General features: G+C 42.7%; 1 protein-coding gene across 5 annotated transcripts in view; it reads right to left on the bottom strand.

Moving 5' to 3' along the window:
- Positions 1–19186, bottom strand: part of slco4a1 (solute carrier organic anion transporter family, member 4A1) — a 221014-nt gene that overhangs the window by 25073 nt on the left and 176755 nt on the right. For 4 of the 5 annotated variants that reach the window (XM_079677700.1, XM_079677698.1, XM_079677697.1 and 1 more), the window contains 4 exons: positions 16675–16850; positions 15841–15905; positions 14944–15092; positions 14460–14623 (listed from right to left, as the gene is read on the bottom strand). In XM_079677700.1, coding sequence (XP_079533826.1) covers positions 14460–14623; positions 14944–15092; positions 15841–15905; positions 16675–16850 — 554 coding nt within the window. Of the gene's footprint in view, positions 1–11649; positions 14624–14943; positions 15093–15840; positions 15906–16674; positions 16851–19186 lie in introns of those variants that run through there. The other variant, XM_079677701.1, reaches the window with a different exon arrangement.

The following is a 19186-nucleotide window of genomic DNA, read 5'->3' as shown; positions in this document are numbered from 1 at the left end:
GTCATGGGACGATGGCGTTTGGATATTTACAAATATGGCTTTCATAAAGAAAAACAGATGACTGTTGTGTGATAAGATACATGATAGGATGTGTGTGTGTGTTGAAGATGTTTAGGGGGAATGAGTATGTGTCCTATCAAAGAGTCCTCTTTCATGACTCCAAATCATTGATTTGGGGACTGCCTGAGGGCAGAGGGACAGAAACACACACACACACACACACACACACACACACACACACACACACACACACACACACACACACACACACACACACACACACACACACACACACACACACACACACACACACACACAGGAGCGAAACAGATGGAATCAACAAACTGCGGACTAACTACCTGGGGTCCCGCCCAGAAGTGAGACCGACCAATGGAAAACTGCCAACTCACTGGCTAGCTCGCTCAGAAGTGAACTCGCCAATAACAAAGAGCTAGGGAAGAGCAAGCGATAAAACTCCTCCCCACCTGTGTATAAATGTTGTGATGATTTTGAGGATCGGCGCTCTTGTTTTTGACTGGCCGTTCGTGAGAGGTGTCTCACGCGGTAGTAGAACCTGAGCCCGGAGTACTCTGCAGAGTGCTTCGTGATTAGGTGAAAGTTTGATGTATTGTATGTTTTACCATTAAAACAGAACATTGTCTTAACCCTTATCCTGGTGCTTTGACTTTTCCTTCTTTTAAAACAAATCTAGTTTTCGTATATATATATGCATTTATTGTTTTCCTGCCCTAACTTTTATTTAATTTTTTCTCCTGTTTTCTTCATTTCTATACGTTTTTGACGCAATAATGCCGCTGTATTAGGATGATGCACGGGAGGGCTACTTTCCACAAGCTATGCTTCAGCCCTCCCGCTTCTACTAATTGTGTTCATCTTTGTGTGTATGAATTTAACTTTTTTTGCTTTTCGGATGAATAAAAAAAAATATATATATCTTTCAGCTTGGCCCTATGCCCCCGCATAGTCCGCCTATAGGAAGAAACGGCCCTGCCAATGCTTACTGTTTATTTGATACCAATTTGGCAATGCAATTAATAAAAAACAACAAGGTTTGGGTTCGTTCTTCAGATGACTGTGACATTAACGTGTAAGCTCAATCATGAACTCCAGCTCAACCAACCATATTGTAATATCTAAGTAATCATCTTGAAATATGAAATTAATAATTGTAATATACACACATCTTATTGTGAGGTTGATTTCACATACACTACTTCGACATTAGCTTGTCTACATACTTGAGCATAGCCAATTTAAATTAACCTTAGCGATGCATACATTTCCTCCATAATATAATATCTCTCTAAGTTACAAGGATGACCTTATTTTATCAAACTCAAACAGAAGCCGTTTGTTCTACAGTATTATCCCACTTAATGCTTGTCTATTTCGTTTTAACCTTTGTATATACAGTCTATGATTTTAACTTGGAGGCTACGATTAGCATCGTTAGCACCGATGTAGCTACCACTCGCTTACACGCTAACCCAAGCCTTAACGTTCATTACGTAGCTGATTAAAATCATTAACACATAAATAAAGTACTCGAATTTCACTTACCGCAAAACCGCATTCTTGGACCATCTGTTTTAACCGCAGAGCGAGTCACAATAGTCCGATATATAAGCATGAAGAACAAACAAACACGGCCGGGGTCAAGTTGTGTTACCTGGATGAGCATAACAGGCAGAGTGCCTGTAGCTTCACGGAGCAGCTAGCAGAGAGACAAGAAGCTAACAGCAGCAGTCACTTGACAGAGCAGTCACTAAATGTGACCACACCCTAATTTATCCAAACACTTTAAGACCTAATACAAATAAAAGGGTCGTGTTAGAAAACAATTCACTCACAGATTAATAATCATGAAGGTGGAATCTAACTAGGCCTATATCCATAATAATATTTATTGCAGCCAGGGGTATAAACATGTTTTTTTCTGCTGTAAAATTGGGCATTTTAACATGGGGGTCTATGGAAATTGCTCCTTTCTGCAGTCATTGCCTATCGGCCAATATATGAACTGCAGTTGGTGGCAATTCCGTATTGGCGTCCCGGCTCCATACTTGCCAACCTTGAGACCCAAGAAATCGGGAGTATTTAAAAACCGGGGGATGATAGTGGATCGCCGGAGCTGTATTAGTTTAACATTAAATCAAATCAAGTTTTATTTATATAGCACATTTATAAATGATTTTTGGTCGAGCCAAAGTGCTGTACATATAATAAAAATAGCCTACAGTAGAGACACTTTACAGCTAATACAACAGCACGGATTGTTCAGAATATCAGAAAAAACGACACCCTCTATCCTTAGATAGACATCCTTATTAACATGCTTATTGTAGTTGTAAGTGCACTGCCTTGCGGCCTGTAGCACCATCCTTGATGGAGCATATGTGTGGGCTGGATCTGTATTTTACAGGAAAGGAGGGTAGAGTTGTCGATTCTTGTTCAGTTTTCTGTGACTATCTGCCTCACCCTCTCATATTTTCAGTTGCGCGCGCTACTAAAGAGATGCGCTACTAAAGAGACGCGCTACTAAAGAGAAGCACTACCATGGAAACCAAACAATGGTGTAGCTGTATTAAAGTCCGAGTGGAAACAGTCCTGAGTAAATCTCATTTTATCAGAAATCGGGAGAAATGCGGGAGAAATATGACCCCGGGAGGAAACCGGGAGAGGGCAGTGAAATCGGGAATCTCCCGCGCGAGGGTTGACAAGTATGCCCGGCTCTTCCCCCAGAGTTTGCCGCTTCAAAAATGGAATTATGATCAGTAGTGGCCATGACATGGGACCTTTAAATAACTACATCACGTTTTTCAGGGTCAACACAAACTGCAAAAAACGTTGGCTGCCTGTTGTTAGATAAGACAGCTAGCTCATGTTTAGGGAAGTAACAATAGCCTCCTAGCAAACTTAAGGTTAAGCAAAACGAACCTTCGAGAAAGCTTTTACTCTCAGACTGGGTGAAATGTGTTGCTTACCTCCAGAAGGACTTTTAGCGTGTTTCCCAGTAGAGAGAGCTGTCAGAGCAACACACTCTCACTCCATAATCGTCCAGGAGCGACGCTTGGTCAGGGTCCCGTGGCGTGCAGTTGTGACGCTCCTAGGCTCCTTCAGCTTCATAAAGGGACGCAAATAGCTTTCAACTGATTGCAATGTATTCCCATCTGCGGCGGGATTTGACGCTCATGGAAGCACGGCATTAGTTTGTGTCGGCTGCCCTTAAAGGCAATGTGAGCGTCCATTCCCATTGGATAACGGAGAATTGTACACCCGGAAGTAAGTATTCTCCTTATTGTCGATTGATTTTACAGTAATATCTGCACTACTCATCGACTAAAAAACACCAGATTATACTTGTTAATTACACAACATTGATTGGTTTAAATTGTGTGCAATGCTTTTGTATTTTCCCCCTTCGATTCGGAGAAACTAATATTTTTTCGGAGTAAAGGATAGCAGAACACTATACTACACTACCCAGAGTCCCCAGCTATCGTTTAGGACTACACCATGTGCTCTGTTTGACAAGCCCCGTGATTAGTTCTCAAGCTCTGTGATTGGTTGACCTCCAACTGCATTCCATTCATTCCAATGGCTGGCGTCTATGTCACGTGATCTTCAAATTTCTCCCTGCAGAAAAAAAAACATGGCTGAACTTCGTTTTATTCTCGGTGGAAAATGCTTATTTTAAAGTTAGTGTGGCCATTAAAATGCGTTTTGATGTCATTTGATGCGTGAAATATGAGTTGTTATTTCAGATTATGTGTGAAGTGGATGTACATGATCTTTAGTTTGCTAGTTATTACGAAGATTACTTTTTTTTAGAAATTGTGTCCATACAACGTTTTCATTGTTACCAAGGTGGTTGCTAGGGAAGCTGCTAGATACGTTATTTTCCCCTGTGCAATTCTCCATTTACTCAACAATAACACATAATTATCCTTGTGTTTATTTATTTGTTTGATTAATAAACACAAGTTGGAGTCCGTCAGGACCGAGGGTCGGAGCAGCTCATTTGCTAGGCTATAAAAGCACCATCGATAACCATTAGGCTACCTTTCTCCAATTCAAACTTTGGACGGGAAAAAAGGAAGGTGTAAATGGTTGGGCTGGAAATGTTCACATCAGGTACCTTCAAGTTAAACAACACTAGCCTACAGTAAACAATTAACACAGTAAATTATGTGGATTAAACCACATTTATTTCGTTAAAAATAAACGAAATATGATTTTGTTTGAATGATTAAATGTCATCAGGCACCTTCCAGTTAAACAATCAGGTGCACACTTTAATGTGCCGCCACCTCCGGAGTCGGCTTGACTCGGTTTAAAGAATGCACACATGTGTTTAATCGTTAATGTCAGATATGTACTAAGTAAATACATTTGTTCCTGCTCAAGATTAGATTCAACTTTATTGTTATTGCACATATTACAGGTACTGAAACAACGAAATGCAGTTTAGCTTCTAACCAGGGTTGCAACAAGCAGCGAAAAGTAATGTGCACAATACTACTATTTTTGAATTTCATAATTCGGGAATATGTTGCGATATGAAGCCGATACAATCAATCAAAATCCAGTAGTACCATTCTGAAATCCCCAGTAATATTAGACACTAATAATACAGTAAACTATTAACACTGTACATATTATTGTTTGCCCGTGGGATTAGGATGATCGGTAGTGAGAGCCGTGCTGCATTTTCCTCCGGTCGGATGTGATATAAAAACAAAGTGATTATTTTTGTTGTTGTAAACTCACGTGGATTACATTTAGTGCATTAATTTCAACTTGCGAACATATGATACATTAAATGATCGTGAGGATGATGATTGAAAATTGTTTGTTTGAGCCGGGCTGCATTTCCTGATCTAAAAACATAGCGATGGTTTTGTACTTACGCCAACGTGAATTAAACAACATTATTTTATTAAATAAAAACATGGTGATGTTTAGTAAATGATTACATGTCTCTTATTTAGCACAGAATATGATCCTATCCGTGACATATGGATCTTAACAAATATCCGCTATATCAGATACCAGTAGATCTATCAGCTGTTTATTTCACATTCTAGTTTTGCAGCTTTTTAATCACGGCTCCCCCTGGTGGATCCATGATCCATTGCAGCTGGTTTAATTATAATTACATTTATCAAGGGGGTGTATCAAGTCCTGCGGAGGGTTTTCCTTTTCAACAGGGGCCCAACCCGCGCCGATCACGGACCCGCATGGGTAGGCGTCTGAAATGAAGCGCTACATCTGAATGCACAAATATTGATAGATGTCTTGTAATGCACTATTGAGGAACCTGCGACCCACATTTTTCATTCATTGCAAAACTACACCGCTTTTGTATATGATATGTCAATAAACCTTAGAAAATCTTGAAATCTTGAAAGGGATGTGCAAAATAGTCATTATATAGGAGTCTTTAATTAACTATTAGTAGAGAATAACGAGTAATGAATATACTTTATAGGGATCCTATTAATAACTAATAATAAAAATAATGAAATTCAATAACATGCTTTAACCACATGGTGTAAATACAGCCTATCTGCCAATTGGATCAAATATAAAAGTCAGCCGAATTAGTGTTGATACTGCAAAGAGACGTATTGTGTGAAAAGAAATGGAAGATGTTGTTTAATTGCTGATATATTTATGATCCACGTCACGTTTTCAGTGTTGGCGGCAGTTCCTCATGTTTGTCTAGAAGTGTTCTCATCAGGGCTCTATAAATAGAGAACTACGGCAGATATGTCATATTTAATGCAGCCGAACCGTGTATTACAATGCCGTTTGTGATGACTTTCAAAGAGAAAAGCAAGCACACTCGGAATAAAGTATTATTTTATTTAAAAAATAATAATTCGGTCTGTTTCCGGTATTTGTTAATGACGATGTGATGTGAGCTGTGAGACTGGAATTGCACAGGGGAAAATAACGTATCTATGCCACAATTTTAGATGCAGATTTTGTTAAACTAATACGTTTGCGCTGTGAACCAACACTATACATTGACGGGGAAGGGGGTAGCAATAAAGATAACACCATTAAACAGTTACACAACATAACAGAAATAATATCGATAGCAACGTCCCTAGCAACCACCTTGGTAACAATGAAAACGTTGTATGGACAGAATTTCCTGAAGTAATCTTCATAATAACTAGCAAACTAAAGCTCATGTACATCCACTGCAGACATAATCTGAAATAACAACTCATATTTCTCGCATCAAATGACATCAAAACGCATTTTAATGGCCACACTAACTTTAAAATAGGCATTTTCCACCGAGAATAAAACGAAGTTCGGCCATGTTTTCTTTTTCTGCAGGGAGAAATTTGAAGATCAAGTGACATAGACGCCAGCCATTGGAATGAATGGAATGCAGTTGGAGGTCAACCAATCACAGAGCTTGAGAACTAATTACGGGGCTTGTCAAACAGAGCACATGGTGTAGTCCTAAACGATAGCTGGGGATTCTGGGTAGTGTCGTGTCTTCTGCCATCCTTTACTCCGAAAAAATATTTGTTTCTCCGAATCGTAGGGGAAAAATACTAAAGCATTCCTCACAATTTAAACCAATCAATGTTGTGTAATTAACAAGGATAATCTGCTGTTTTTTAGTCGATGAGTAGTGCAGATATCACTGTAAAATCAATCGACAGTAAGGGGAATACTTACTTCCGGGTGTACAATTCTCCGTTATCCAATGGGAATGGACGCTCACATTGCCTTTAATGGCAGCTGACACAAACGAATGCTGTGCTTCCAAGAGCGTCAAATCCCGCCGCAGATGGGAATACATTGCAATCAGTTGAAAGCTGTTTGCGTCCTTTTATGAAGCTGAAGGAGCCTAGGAGCGTCACAACTGCACGCCACGGGACCCTGACCAAGCGTCGCTCCTGGACTATTATGGAGTGAGAGTGTGTTGGTCCGAGCGGTTCCTCTCAGAAGAGCAGTTGCTGGGCGGAGTCACAGAAACGCTCAACTGATCTTCGCTCCCGACCGTTCGCGCCAGTCAAACACATGTTTTATACCGCTTTGTTTTAACCTCTGCTGTCTCTGTGTCGCTATATGTCTGTCTGTCTTTGTCTCTTTCTTTCTCTCTCTCTCTCTCTCTCTCTCTCTCTCTCTCTCTATTTATTTAGCTAAAATGGTAATCCAACTTCACCAGCTAACATAATTAGACCTTGCTGGTACACCGGCTTCACCATGCTGGTCTTTCTGGTGTACCAGCTTCACCACCAGCATTGTCTTGCTGGTGATACAGCTTCACCAGCAATAGAGTTATTTTAGACACAATTTACACTTATAGTTTCACGTCTTGTTACATAAGAAAAGATCCTATTTGTTAAGTGTTATTATGGGAGAATTACTATTCTTGTGATACTACTGCCTTATTAGGCCCATATTGAGCAGAGCATTAAGACCAAAACTCATGTACAACAACTTTCTTACTTGCAATAAATAAGCACTAATTAGAGGGTTATTGAGGGACAACTCTCAACTAATGTGTCACGATTCTCATGTTATGTCACGTTTATAGTTTTGTAGGTTTGGGTGTTTTTGCTGTTTTCCCTGTCATGTATTCCTCTGGGTTATTGTCTGGTCCTTTTCCCTGTGTTTTCCTCTTGTCATTAGTTTCCCTGGTGTGTCTAATTGTGTTCACCTGGGCCCCTGTGTTTTCTCCTCCCTCCTCACCTGTGTCTTGTTGTGTGATTGAGTCTTGTGTGTATTTAAGTTCTGGTTCTTCGTCTTGTTCCCTGACTAGTTCTGCGGTGAGTGTTCTGTTTTGTCATTGTCTATATAGATCATAACCTTGAAATAAAGGAAGTTTCAGTTTATATCTGCATTTGGGTCCTGCTTGTTTCACAAACCGTGACAGTACGAACCGACCTTAAAATGGACCCAGCAGATCTTTTGAAGCTACAGGCGGAATGTCTTGGATATTCTCTGGAGTATATTTTTTATACGTGGAAAGGCGCCTCATCTAAACGGGGTAGAGAGGCTGCGTTGAAGGAGGCACGTCAGGAGGTTGCTCGCAAGCCCTGGCTCTGGAGCTTGTTGCCCGAGTGGCTTAGGATTTTTTCACGTAGCCCTGAGAGCCAGTCCTCATTTTCTGACCCTTTCTTGGGGTCTGGTCTGGAGTTTGGGGGTCCACGAAGCCTCCAAAAAACTCCTAAGAGACGCAAGGCCAGGGTTCCGCGCCCAACAGCCATGGTTCCGGCTCCAGCGCCAGACCCAACAGCCGTGGCTCCGTACTCCAGTGCCGGCCCATGCAGCTTTGCTTCCATACTCCATTACCTGGCTTACACAGCCAGGGTCCAGGCTTCTGCTCCGCGCCCAGCAGCCAGGGTTCCTGCTCCAGAACCGGACCTTACAGCCATGTTTCCGGCTCCAGAACCGGACCTTACAGCCATGGTCCAGGCTTCAGTGCCGGCTCCAGTAACCATGGTCCCGACTCCGGCTCCTCGTCACCTGCTGACTCATCGGCCGACGCTAGCTCCTCGAGTCCTGTCGGCGTACCGGCCAACTCCAGCACCTCGTCTCCGGTTGGCTGTCCGTCCGACGCCAGCTCCCTGTGTCCTGATGGCTGTCCGTCCGACGCCAGCTCCCCGTGTCATGTCGGCATACCGGCCGACTCCAGCACCTCGTCTCCTGTTGGCTGTCCGTCCGACGCCAGCTCCCCGGGTTCTGTTGGCGAACCAACCCACTCAAGTGTCGTTGGAGGTCCCGCAGACTACTCTTCCGCCGGGGGTCCTGCCAACTCCATGTCTTGTCACGTTGGAGGTCCCGCAGACTGCTCTTCTGCCGAGGGTCCTTCCAACCCCATGTCCTGTGCCGTTGGAGGTCCGGCAGACTACTATTCTGCCGAGGGTCCTGCCAACTCCATGTCTTGTCAAGTTGGAGGTCCTGCAGACTGCTCTTCTGCCGAGGGTCCTGCCAACCCCATGTCCTGTGCCGTTGGAGGTCCCGCAGACTACTCTTCTGCCGGGGGTCCTGCCAACTCCATGTCTTGTCACGTTGGAGGTCCCGCAGACTGCCCCGCTGCCGAGGGTCCTGCCAACCCCATGTCCTGTGCCGTTGGAGGTCCCGCAGACTACTCTTCTGCCGGGGGTCCTGCCAACTCCATGTCTTGTCACGTTGGAGGTCCTGCAGACTGCTCTTCTGCCGAGGGTCCTTCCAACCCCATGTCCTGTGCTGTTGGAGGTCCCGCAGACTACTCTTCTGCCGGGGGTCCTGCCAACTCCACGTCTTGTCACGTTGGAGGTCCCGCAGACTACTCTTCTGCCGGGGGTCCTGCCAACCCCATGTCCTGAGCCGTTGGAGGTCTCGCAGACTGCTCTTCTGCCGGGGGTCCTGCCAACCCCATGTCCTGTGCCGTTGGAGGTCCCGCAGACTACTCTTCTGCCGGGGGTCCTGCCAACTCCATGTCTGGTCCCGTTGGAGGTCCCGCAGACTACTCTTCTGCCGGGGGTCCTGCCAAACCCATGTCCTGAGCCGTTGGAGGTCCCGCAGACTGCTCTTCTGCCGGGGGTCCTGCCAACTTCATGTCTTGCCACGTTGGAGGTCCCGCCAACTACTCCTCCGCTGGGGGTCCTGCCAACTCCATGTCCTGTCGCGTTGGGGATTCCGCCGACTGCTCTCCTGCCGGGGGTCGTGCAGGTCCTGTGTCCTCTTCCATGGGGGATCTTGCCGACACCGGCTCCTGACCGGCCTCCGGAGCTGTCTAGTCTTCACCCCTCCTCGGACTCTGCCTTGCCCCCGGGCCGTCCGCCCGAGATTCCCTCCATGGACTCTGCCTTGCCCCCGGGCCGTCCGCCCAAATTCCCCTTTTTGAACTCTGCCTTGCCCCCGGGCCGTCCGCCCGAATTCCCCTTTTTTTAACTCTGCCTTGCCCCCGGGCCGTCCGCCCGAGACCCGTCCTCCAGACCCCCTCCACCCACCCTGCTGGACTTTTGTTTTTTTGGGACATCTGGAATCCGTCCCTTGAGGGGGGGGTTATGTCACGATTCTCATGTTATGTCACGTTTATAGTTTTGTAGGTTTGGGTGTTTTTGCTGTTTTCCATGTCATGTTTTCCTCTGGGTTATTGTCTGGTCCTTTTCCCTGTGTTTTCCTCTTGTCATTAGTTTCCCTGGTGTGTCTAATTGTCTGATTATGTTCACCTGGGCCCCTGTGTTTTCTCCTCCCTCACCTGTGTCTTGTTGTGTGATTGAGTCTTGTGTGTATTTAAGTTCTGGGTTGTCCGTCTGTCTTGGTCGGTTCGTCTTGTTCCCTGACTAGTTCTGCGGTGAGTGTTCTGTTTTGTCATTGTCTATATAGATCATAGCCTTGAAATAAAGGAAGTTTCAGTTTATATCTGCATTTGGGTCCTGCTTGTTTCACAAACCGTGACAAATGGCCTATTACTTGTAGAATATGGTCATGTAGGATAAGGCATCAATAAGTGTTTGTGATAAGTGTAATGACTAATAAAGAGCCAATATACTGCTAATATGCATGTTAATTAACAACTAGTTGATGGTGAATTTGTGTACCTTAATATAAAGTGTTACCGTATAAAGTTGAACTGAACAGCAGCGTGTGTGCTTTTTGAGAAGACAACCCAGGGCCGGCCCTGACCAATTTGCTGCCCTAGGCAAGATTTTAGCTGGCGCACCCCCCTACCCTCTATTTTAAATTAACACACATACAAAATTAAAGCCTATAATTGCATAAAAAAAACATTATTTTAAAAAAAGAACAATTTCACATAAACTGGTTTTTACTCTAATGTACATTGATTACAGCAGAGGGAGCTGTCCTAATCAAGTGAAGAGAAGGCTGTAATCTATTTCCACATAAACAATGACACTTGACCCGCCCCCTCGCTACTTCCGTCCCCTCGCTCCTCCCGCCCCCTCGCTCCTTCCTCCCCGCAGCACCGGCTCCGGGGGCAGCGGGCTGGGGCAGTTCAACTTACCTGATTTGGGGGGGGGGGCATAGTTTATGGGCGCTGTATGCAATATAGGTGTAGTTCTGTTAAGATAAGATAATACGATGTACTTTGTTGATCGAATATCGAGAAATTGTTTTGTTATGAAATTTAAATAAAACATTTTTTTAAATGTATTTATTTAAAAAATGTAGATTAAAAAAATGTGGCGCCACCCTTAGCATTCACCTATACTGCCTATGCCAAGGGCCGGCCCTGAGACAACCTCACATATAACTTCAGGTGGCTTCAGAAGACTAAAAGCCAGTTTAAGAGACTGATCCCTGATTTCTATTATAATTCCCCCTTAATATCAACTGAAAAACTTGATTTTAGGAAGAAGGAAGGAAATAACTTGATAATTGTACTTGATACAATAGATGTTGTGGCTCTGAACAATAGCTGGCTCCTGCAGTGTTGTTGTGTTTGCTTGGCTCAAATTTAGTTTTTTGTATTTCCTGCATGTTGTTATTATCACATGTTATTTTACCCTTTTTGTTCTCACTGTGCACACACACACACACACACACACACACACACACACACACACACACACACACACACACACACACACACACACACACACACACACACACACAATAAAAAATGATCCACACTGTGTAATCCACTGTTCAGGTATTGTATTTAAAAAAAAACACTTGACATCTTTGAATCATTCCATAAAAAGGTCATAGATTTCAAGTCCACTGCTTTAAAAAAAAACATACAGTACCAAAAACAAAATGGAGGAACTTGTCCCCATCAGCTGGAGGGTGTCAACCGTTACATGAGCAGAGTACATGACAACAACACAGGGAACATAGGCTGTCACTATCACAGAAACAATAAAGACTTTAGTGGGCAAAGGACGGAAGGAGGAGAGCGACAGCAGCATTACTTTTATCATTGCACAGTGAATGCAAAAACAAAACAAATATGTGCTGAAACATTATAAATACATAATTTGCATAAATAAGGTTAGGCTAATGGTTAAAAAGATAAAACACAAGAGTTGTTAGGCAAGGCTGCTTTGGCACATTTGTGTACTTTCAGTACAGTACAGTGATAATTAGGTCCAAATAACTGCTCACCTGTTAAACTGCATCTCATGCCAGTTGTGCATTACATTTGGCAGCTCAAACTTCAACCTAAATCCCAGAATATCACTCTCAGAGGCTCGTTCACAGCATTTAAAATCTTCAAATTGTGTCACTTATGGAATTGCTATGATCAGGGTTAGGTTTTTCCGCAGTGGATAGAGGTCCCCATTTTATTTATTTTATTAAAAATGTCAACGGCATTTTGAATAAGGCTTTCTTACTTCTGGAACAGTCCTTTTTTTGCTTCATCTCTGTGTGAAAGCCAACACTACGATAGCTCCCTACACGTTGGACCCTCCGCAGTTTAAAGAACTACATGGTATTGCTTCGGACCCTCACCTCACTCAAGGCCATCCTTACCAAATTACTTTTTTTTTGGAACAACTAACTTTCCAACTTTTGGAACTGCAGGTATGAAAAATGACAAAATATTTTCCTGTCATGATCCTTCAGCCTCCTGTTTCCTCAACACTTTAACTCAGCCCAGCAAACCAGTCGCTGATATTCCATAGGTTTTATTTTATTTTGGTGAACAATTGCCATTTTAAACGCTGGTGTGAACAAGCGTACTTTCCAAGCTTCTCAGTGTTTTTGTGTTGTTGTTTTAAAGTGCAGCTGTGCAATTTCTATGAAAGAGAAGCGTCAAAGCTCTTTCTGTTAAACTCTAGCGAGCAGTGCAGTATATCAGTATATAGATATTTTTCAACGCATTGTAGTTTTCTTCTTCTCTGTATTACTACTAATACAAGCAAGCCAATTAGTGGTCATACATCTCTTTTACATGTGTCCAAGAGATAATCAAAAATACACATGTGCTTACTGTATCTAATTGAAAATATATGTGTGCTGCTGTACTGTGAACTGGTATTCACATTATACTAATATTAGTAATTTTAGATACTCTTGGCTTAAAATATATCATATGATATGACATGATTTGGCTTTCACTATGACTGGCCTGGATGGAGGAAAATAGAGAGGGTTGTGTTTTCTGACACTTGGTGAGTTCCATGGAACACCGGGGACACATATTCATGTATAAAAGACGTGCAAAAGTGCATTTTGCATGATAGGTCACCTTTAAACAGGTCGTAAACTTGACGTCACGTATGCGATCTAAGTTAAATACATTACGTTATTACTAGGCCACACAACTTCTTGGCTAGGTTTAGCAAAAGATCATTGTTCGACTTAAAATAAAGTATTTTTGTTACATAAGTACACGATGTTACCACTTTGTTATAATGGCTTGGGTCATATATCATGTAAGTAATGTACTTAACTTAAGTAAGTAATGTGGGATACATAAGTATAAAACAAGTGAATTTTGACAACATTTCTGTTAAGCCTTGGAAATGAACAGCAGTGTTTTGGGTGACAGTTTTGTGTTTGTTTGACCCATCCACCCCTTCTAAACAAGGACATTTAAATTTTCACACGGAGCCTACTGACTTCCTCGCACGGAGCCTTGCTTCCTCACACTGACTACCTGTTGCTTTAAGAATCTATTTGAAGTTTCTATTAATTACTCACAACCCAAGAGAGACCTCGCCCCAGTCATTCATCTGACCTCCTGTTGCTTTACATCCCTTCCCGCAGCCTGAGATCCTCTGAAGCGCCGCTCCGGGTCAATCCAGGTCCAAACATTGTTCGGTTTTAATGTGAAAGTACATTAATAACATTTTGTAATGATTATTATTATAATACCTCCTTCGATCGTTTTATCATTTCTTTGGCCACTACATGCAAAACTGACGCTAGAGGAGTAAGAGATGCCTCAGTTTTATTCCTTAGGCCGTTTACCAAGCTGTCGTATTTGACAAAGTAGGAGTGAGAACGCTCTGTGCACGCACCAATTGTACACTTAGATACACAAGTGTTGTCAAAGAAAAACATTTTCTTTCAAGAGAGCAGCATGTTAGAACTAACTATGTTCTGTGTGTGTGTGTGTGTGTGTGTGTGTGTGTGTGTGTGTGTGTGTGTGTGTGTGTGTGTGTGTGTGTGTGTGTGTGTGTGTGTGTGTGTGTGTTTGAGAGAGAGAGAGAGAGAGAGAGAGAGAGAGAAAGAGAGATGTGCATGAAGGCATCCTGGGGCTGTTTGTGGTTTGTGTGTCTGTATTTCAATTATCTTGTACATTTGTGTGATTCCATGTGTTTGCATGCACATGTGTATGTTGGGGGGGTGACATTATGGCTGAGAGAAGGCTGTTGGTACAAAGGAAGCACCCCCCATCACCACCCAAACACACGTTCACAAACTGCAGAACCTAGAAACACACAAGCATACACATGGTCAGGCAGACACGCAGGGGTGGGGGGGGGCTCTGAGGTCATAACCTGGCGTGCAGGTTGACAATGACGGCGTCTTCAGGCAGGTCTTTGACAGGCAGGTCGCTCAGCTCCCCCCCCCCGTGGTCCGTGCTCTCACAGCTACTCTGAGGCGACTCAGGGGGGGGCTGGTACAGGATGCTGGCTAACAAGAAGAAGATTATCCCTAAAACCTAAAGACAGACAGCAGATGATAGAAGTGATGAGGGGAAGCCAGATGAATGGTACACAGAAACTGATTCACTTATATTTTAGGAAGCACATTATTTGCTTTTTTACCCAAAATTATATTAGAATATCAATATCACCCTCATGTTTCTAACTTATGTGTGAATCTAGAGCCCACAGGTGATTAGCTTAGCAGTCCCCAAAGCACAATGCATTGTTATTGACTTGGAGGTGAACAGATATACTGTATTTTACCTCACATGCAACTTGTACAAATACAAAAAAGTTGGTTGAGTGTAAAATGGCATGTAGCTATGTAAATTACCTTATAGATAATTCCAGCTATCAGTGTGTACTGGCTCATGGCTGAGTTGTGATATAGGTAGCAGGAGCCCTGCTCGCCACACCTGTCCTGCCACAGCAAGCAGGAGATGTCGATCACAGTGCCAAAGGCTATGGGTCCTGGGATACCGCCTGTGGGGAGACAACAGCACAGATTCAGGCCCCGGCCACACGAGGACGCATACGGCTAAACGCATAGGATTAACGCAAACGCAATCGCAAAAAAAAGCTTCTGTCCACACGCAATGTTCACCGGATAGTGTCTGTCCACACGAGACAGCTCCGTTTAGCTCCAACCGCTTGAGAAGCTGCAGTACATATGCAGGAGCCTGTACGTGGCGCTGTAACTTCCTCCACAAAAGCAGCGAAGAAGCATGGTTGTCATGGTTGCCCTTCTGTTTATTCTCCGCGATGGGGGCCGAGGGAACCGGGCAGACTTTTTTGCCATTCAACGTGATAAAGATAAAAAAAGATAAATAACTTCACTATCGAGAGAAAGATAAATAATCTGAATTCAGTGTGCAGTTTACTTTAACGCGGGGGTGAGCAGCAGAGGTGGGGAGAGGCGGGGCTATTATCAGAAAATGATCGTATAGGGCGTACACACGGAGCCGTTGGACCCCCCAGAGCGTTGCGTATGCCGTTCTATCCACCTTGGGACCCGTTATCGTTTCCGCAGTTGTTTACTGTCATATTTGGTCGTCCTCGTGTGGCCGAACGGTCTATATGACACTAAACAGTAACGCAAACGACCGTTTTCGTCCTCGTGTGGCCGGGGCCTCAATCTCATGGCTTCTGGGTAGAAAGAAAGTAGAGAGAATTCTAACATTTCGATGGGATTCTTTTACAGTAAAGGAACTTAAGGAAAAAGAGGACCTACCTAATGTGCGCACTACGATCCACTGGATTCCCAGTCCAAAGGATCTCTGGCTGTCCGGCACACACCTACACAAAACATTTAGTCAGACACACTTGTATCATGGATCTAAAACTTCATTCCAATAAAGTTGATTAACAGTTTGAAACAGCAGCGTTTCCCCCAAAAAATAGAAGGGCTCTGAGGCTCCTTTAGAGCATGCAATGACAGTGATTGAATCTAAGATTCAGGCTCCATTTTCCCAATGTCCTTCTTCAAAGAAACTAAATATATACAGTATCGGTCAAAAGTTTGGACACACCTTCTCATTCTGAGGTTTTTTTATTTATTTTTTAAATAAAATATTTTACATTGTAGATTAATACTGAAGACATCAAAACTATAAATGAACACATTATGGAATTATGGAATTATGTAGTATGACGACCTGATGAAGCTGACTGAGAGAAGCCAAGAGTGTGCAAAGCTGTCATCAAGGCAAAAGGGGGCTACTTTGAAGAATCTAAAATATAAATCATATTCTGGTTTGTTTTACACTTTTTAGTTCACTACGTAGTTCCATATGTGTTCTTTCACAGTTTTTATCTATTCAGTATTAATCTACAATGTACAAAAAATTAAATAAATAAAAACCTTCGAATGAGAAAGTGTGTCCAAACTTTTGACTGGTACCATATATATATGTAATCAAATAAAACTGTGGTCCCTCTGAGTGTTCTGAAAGTGCATTAAGTGTCAGTACGTTGTTTTCTGTTAGTTTACAAAAGCAAACTGAACAGTTTCAGAATCTACAGTACAAGCAATCTTCTTCCTCTATGGCTTCACTGTGGCGCCCACCTGAGCGTGGCGGTGAGTGCTGGGATGCTACAGAGGAAGGTGAAGGAGATTATGATGAAGAGGAAGGAGAGGAAGGCTGGCATGTGGTGGCAGGAGCTTACACACTTCCCTCTCAGAGCCAAGCCCTCCTCGGCCCTGGACACATTTCCCACCACACAGCTGCATCCTGAGTACACCTGAATCACACACACACACACACACACACACACACACACACACACACACACACACACACACACACACACACACACACACACACACACACACACACACACACACACACAGAACATAGTTAGTTCTAACATGCTGCTCTCTTGAAAGAAAATGTTTTTCTTTGACAACACTTGTGTATCTAAGTGTACAATTGGGGCGTGCACAGAGCGCTCTCACTCCTACTTTGTCAAATACGACAGCTTGGTAAACGGCCTAAGGAATAAAACTGAGGCATCTCTTACTCCTCTAGCGTCAGTTTTGCATGTGCAGGGCTGCATGTAGTGGCCAAAGAAATGATAAAACGATCATCAACATAATTAGTTCTAACATGCTGCTCTCTTGAAAGAAAGAAATATTCTTTAACAAAACTTGTGTATCTATGTGTACAATACACATATTTGCATATACACATACTGAAGCAGTCATGGTCACTCATCAATAAAATGAGAGTATCAGCTCAATTTTATTCTTATTTTCTCATAGATCCAAAGTCCATATGTTGTAAGAAACACTTCTTTACTTTTTTTTTTTGAATTAATGTGCACAGATAGCAATGTTTCCAACATCTCCTCAGATTATTCTTAAAAATGCACAATGTGTTATAATCTGCCTCTTGGGGACACTCAGTTAAACAAAAACTAAAGACTCATTGTAATGGCATCCTGAAGCAGCATTGCAGTCAGCTTCTTCAGTGGTCATGAAAATTGTTGCAATAATGCTAGCTCAAAACTCAAACACTATATAACATATGTATAGTTGTAAAGACATATTGTAAAATACAGGTCATACACTCATACAGCACCATTAACTGAAAGCCCATTGGGACCCAGGGTTCATTTGCTAACAGCTCACTGCTGCTGCCTATCAATCATGAGTTAAGGGAAAAATAACCAGCCACTAATTTATGCTTCATGCACACAGCATATCCTCACTTTGTTTAAAACTGAGATCAGACTGATAACCTGGATAATGCTATGTGAAAGTGTCCCCTCAACTGAGTTTCAGTTAACTGAAAAATAAATTGCTTTGTGGTATTGCCTCAAAAAGCTTTGGGATCAGAGAACTCAGCATGGGGTTGAACGGTTATAGTACCAAATACATAACCAAGAGCCTATGAAATTGTCATATTAACAAAATGTTAACTGAAACAAAAGGGAAAAAATTAAAGGTGTAGACCAAGCATGCGTTCACATCATACACGATTCATACAAGATCTTTTTGTTACTGCTGAATATATACTTCTATATATATATGGGCACCCATTTCCACCAATGAAGACTACAAATATGACAGAATATCTTTAATTGCAACACTATCTCACCTATCTTCCTTCATCTTACGTTTTTTAAGTTTTCTTGTTTTATATTTATATTTGATCCCTACTATAATTATAACCAGGACCGTGTGTACATCCTAAAAACGCATTGGCTATGTGTATTTAATCTACATATACCGCAGGGCTCAACATTAACGACTGACCGATGGCCCGAGGCAATCTAGTATTTAGCTCGGGCAATGAAGCCTCACCTGCTGGTTGCCCGATCGGGCAATCTAATATGGCAATTGTGGAGACGTGTCAGTGCCTGACAGCGGTCAAATCTGTTGGAAAACGATGAAAAAGTTGCCAAAAGTCGGTAAACCCGTCTTTCTTCATGGACATCGCCATTTTGTGTGCTTCGCGGATGCGCTCGACTCCTCTCGACTGCTACTCGGGTCTGCTCGGTCAGCTTCCGGATGAGGAGGCATTCGTTCGACCAACTTCGCGATGTTCGGGCTGGCCCGGTCAATACGATTTCTATACAATGAATACTACCCGGACAATGAATCGAATGAAACCACATTTTCGCGGGAGTTTCAATTTGAGGTCTCCCAGACTAACAGTAGATAAAATTACAAACATTTTTAACAGGGGCCATAATAGTGTAAATAATGTTTGTTTTGGCAGTTATACCTGAATGTAATGTTTTCTACTTTTTTACATCTGGGAAGGCATTTGCCTTCGTCAGATGGAAAGTGTCTTGACCAACAACTTAAGTATTTCTTATAGCTATGGAGGGCATGCAAGCGAGCAAACACAAACAAGAACTCATGCAAACAAACAAGTGAAATGAAGAATAACAATTGAAATTTTACAATATAATATTGTGGTGGTTCACCTTATAATTCAGTCTAGAGAATGCACCACACAGCATCTAAGACCTGCAAAAATCTAAATGTTCTAGGGGGAGGCCCCCCAAACCCTTCGTGCGTCATTTCGTCCGTGCACATTTTTCAGGGCAATCTTTATTGGGCTCAGGGC

Source organism: Notothenia rossii (assembly GCF_949606895.1).
Source record: "Notothenia rossii genome assembly, chromosome: 4".
NCBI classification, from domain to species: domain Eukaryota; kingdom Metazoa; phylum Chordata; class Actinopteri; order Perciformes; family Nototheniidae; genus Notothenia; species Notothenia rossii.
The sequence above is the reverse complement of the archived record's forward strand: the minus strand, read 5'-3'. Positions and strand labels throughout refer to the sequence as shown.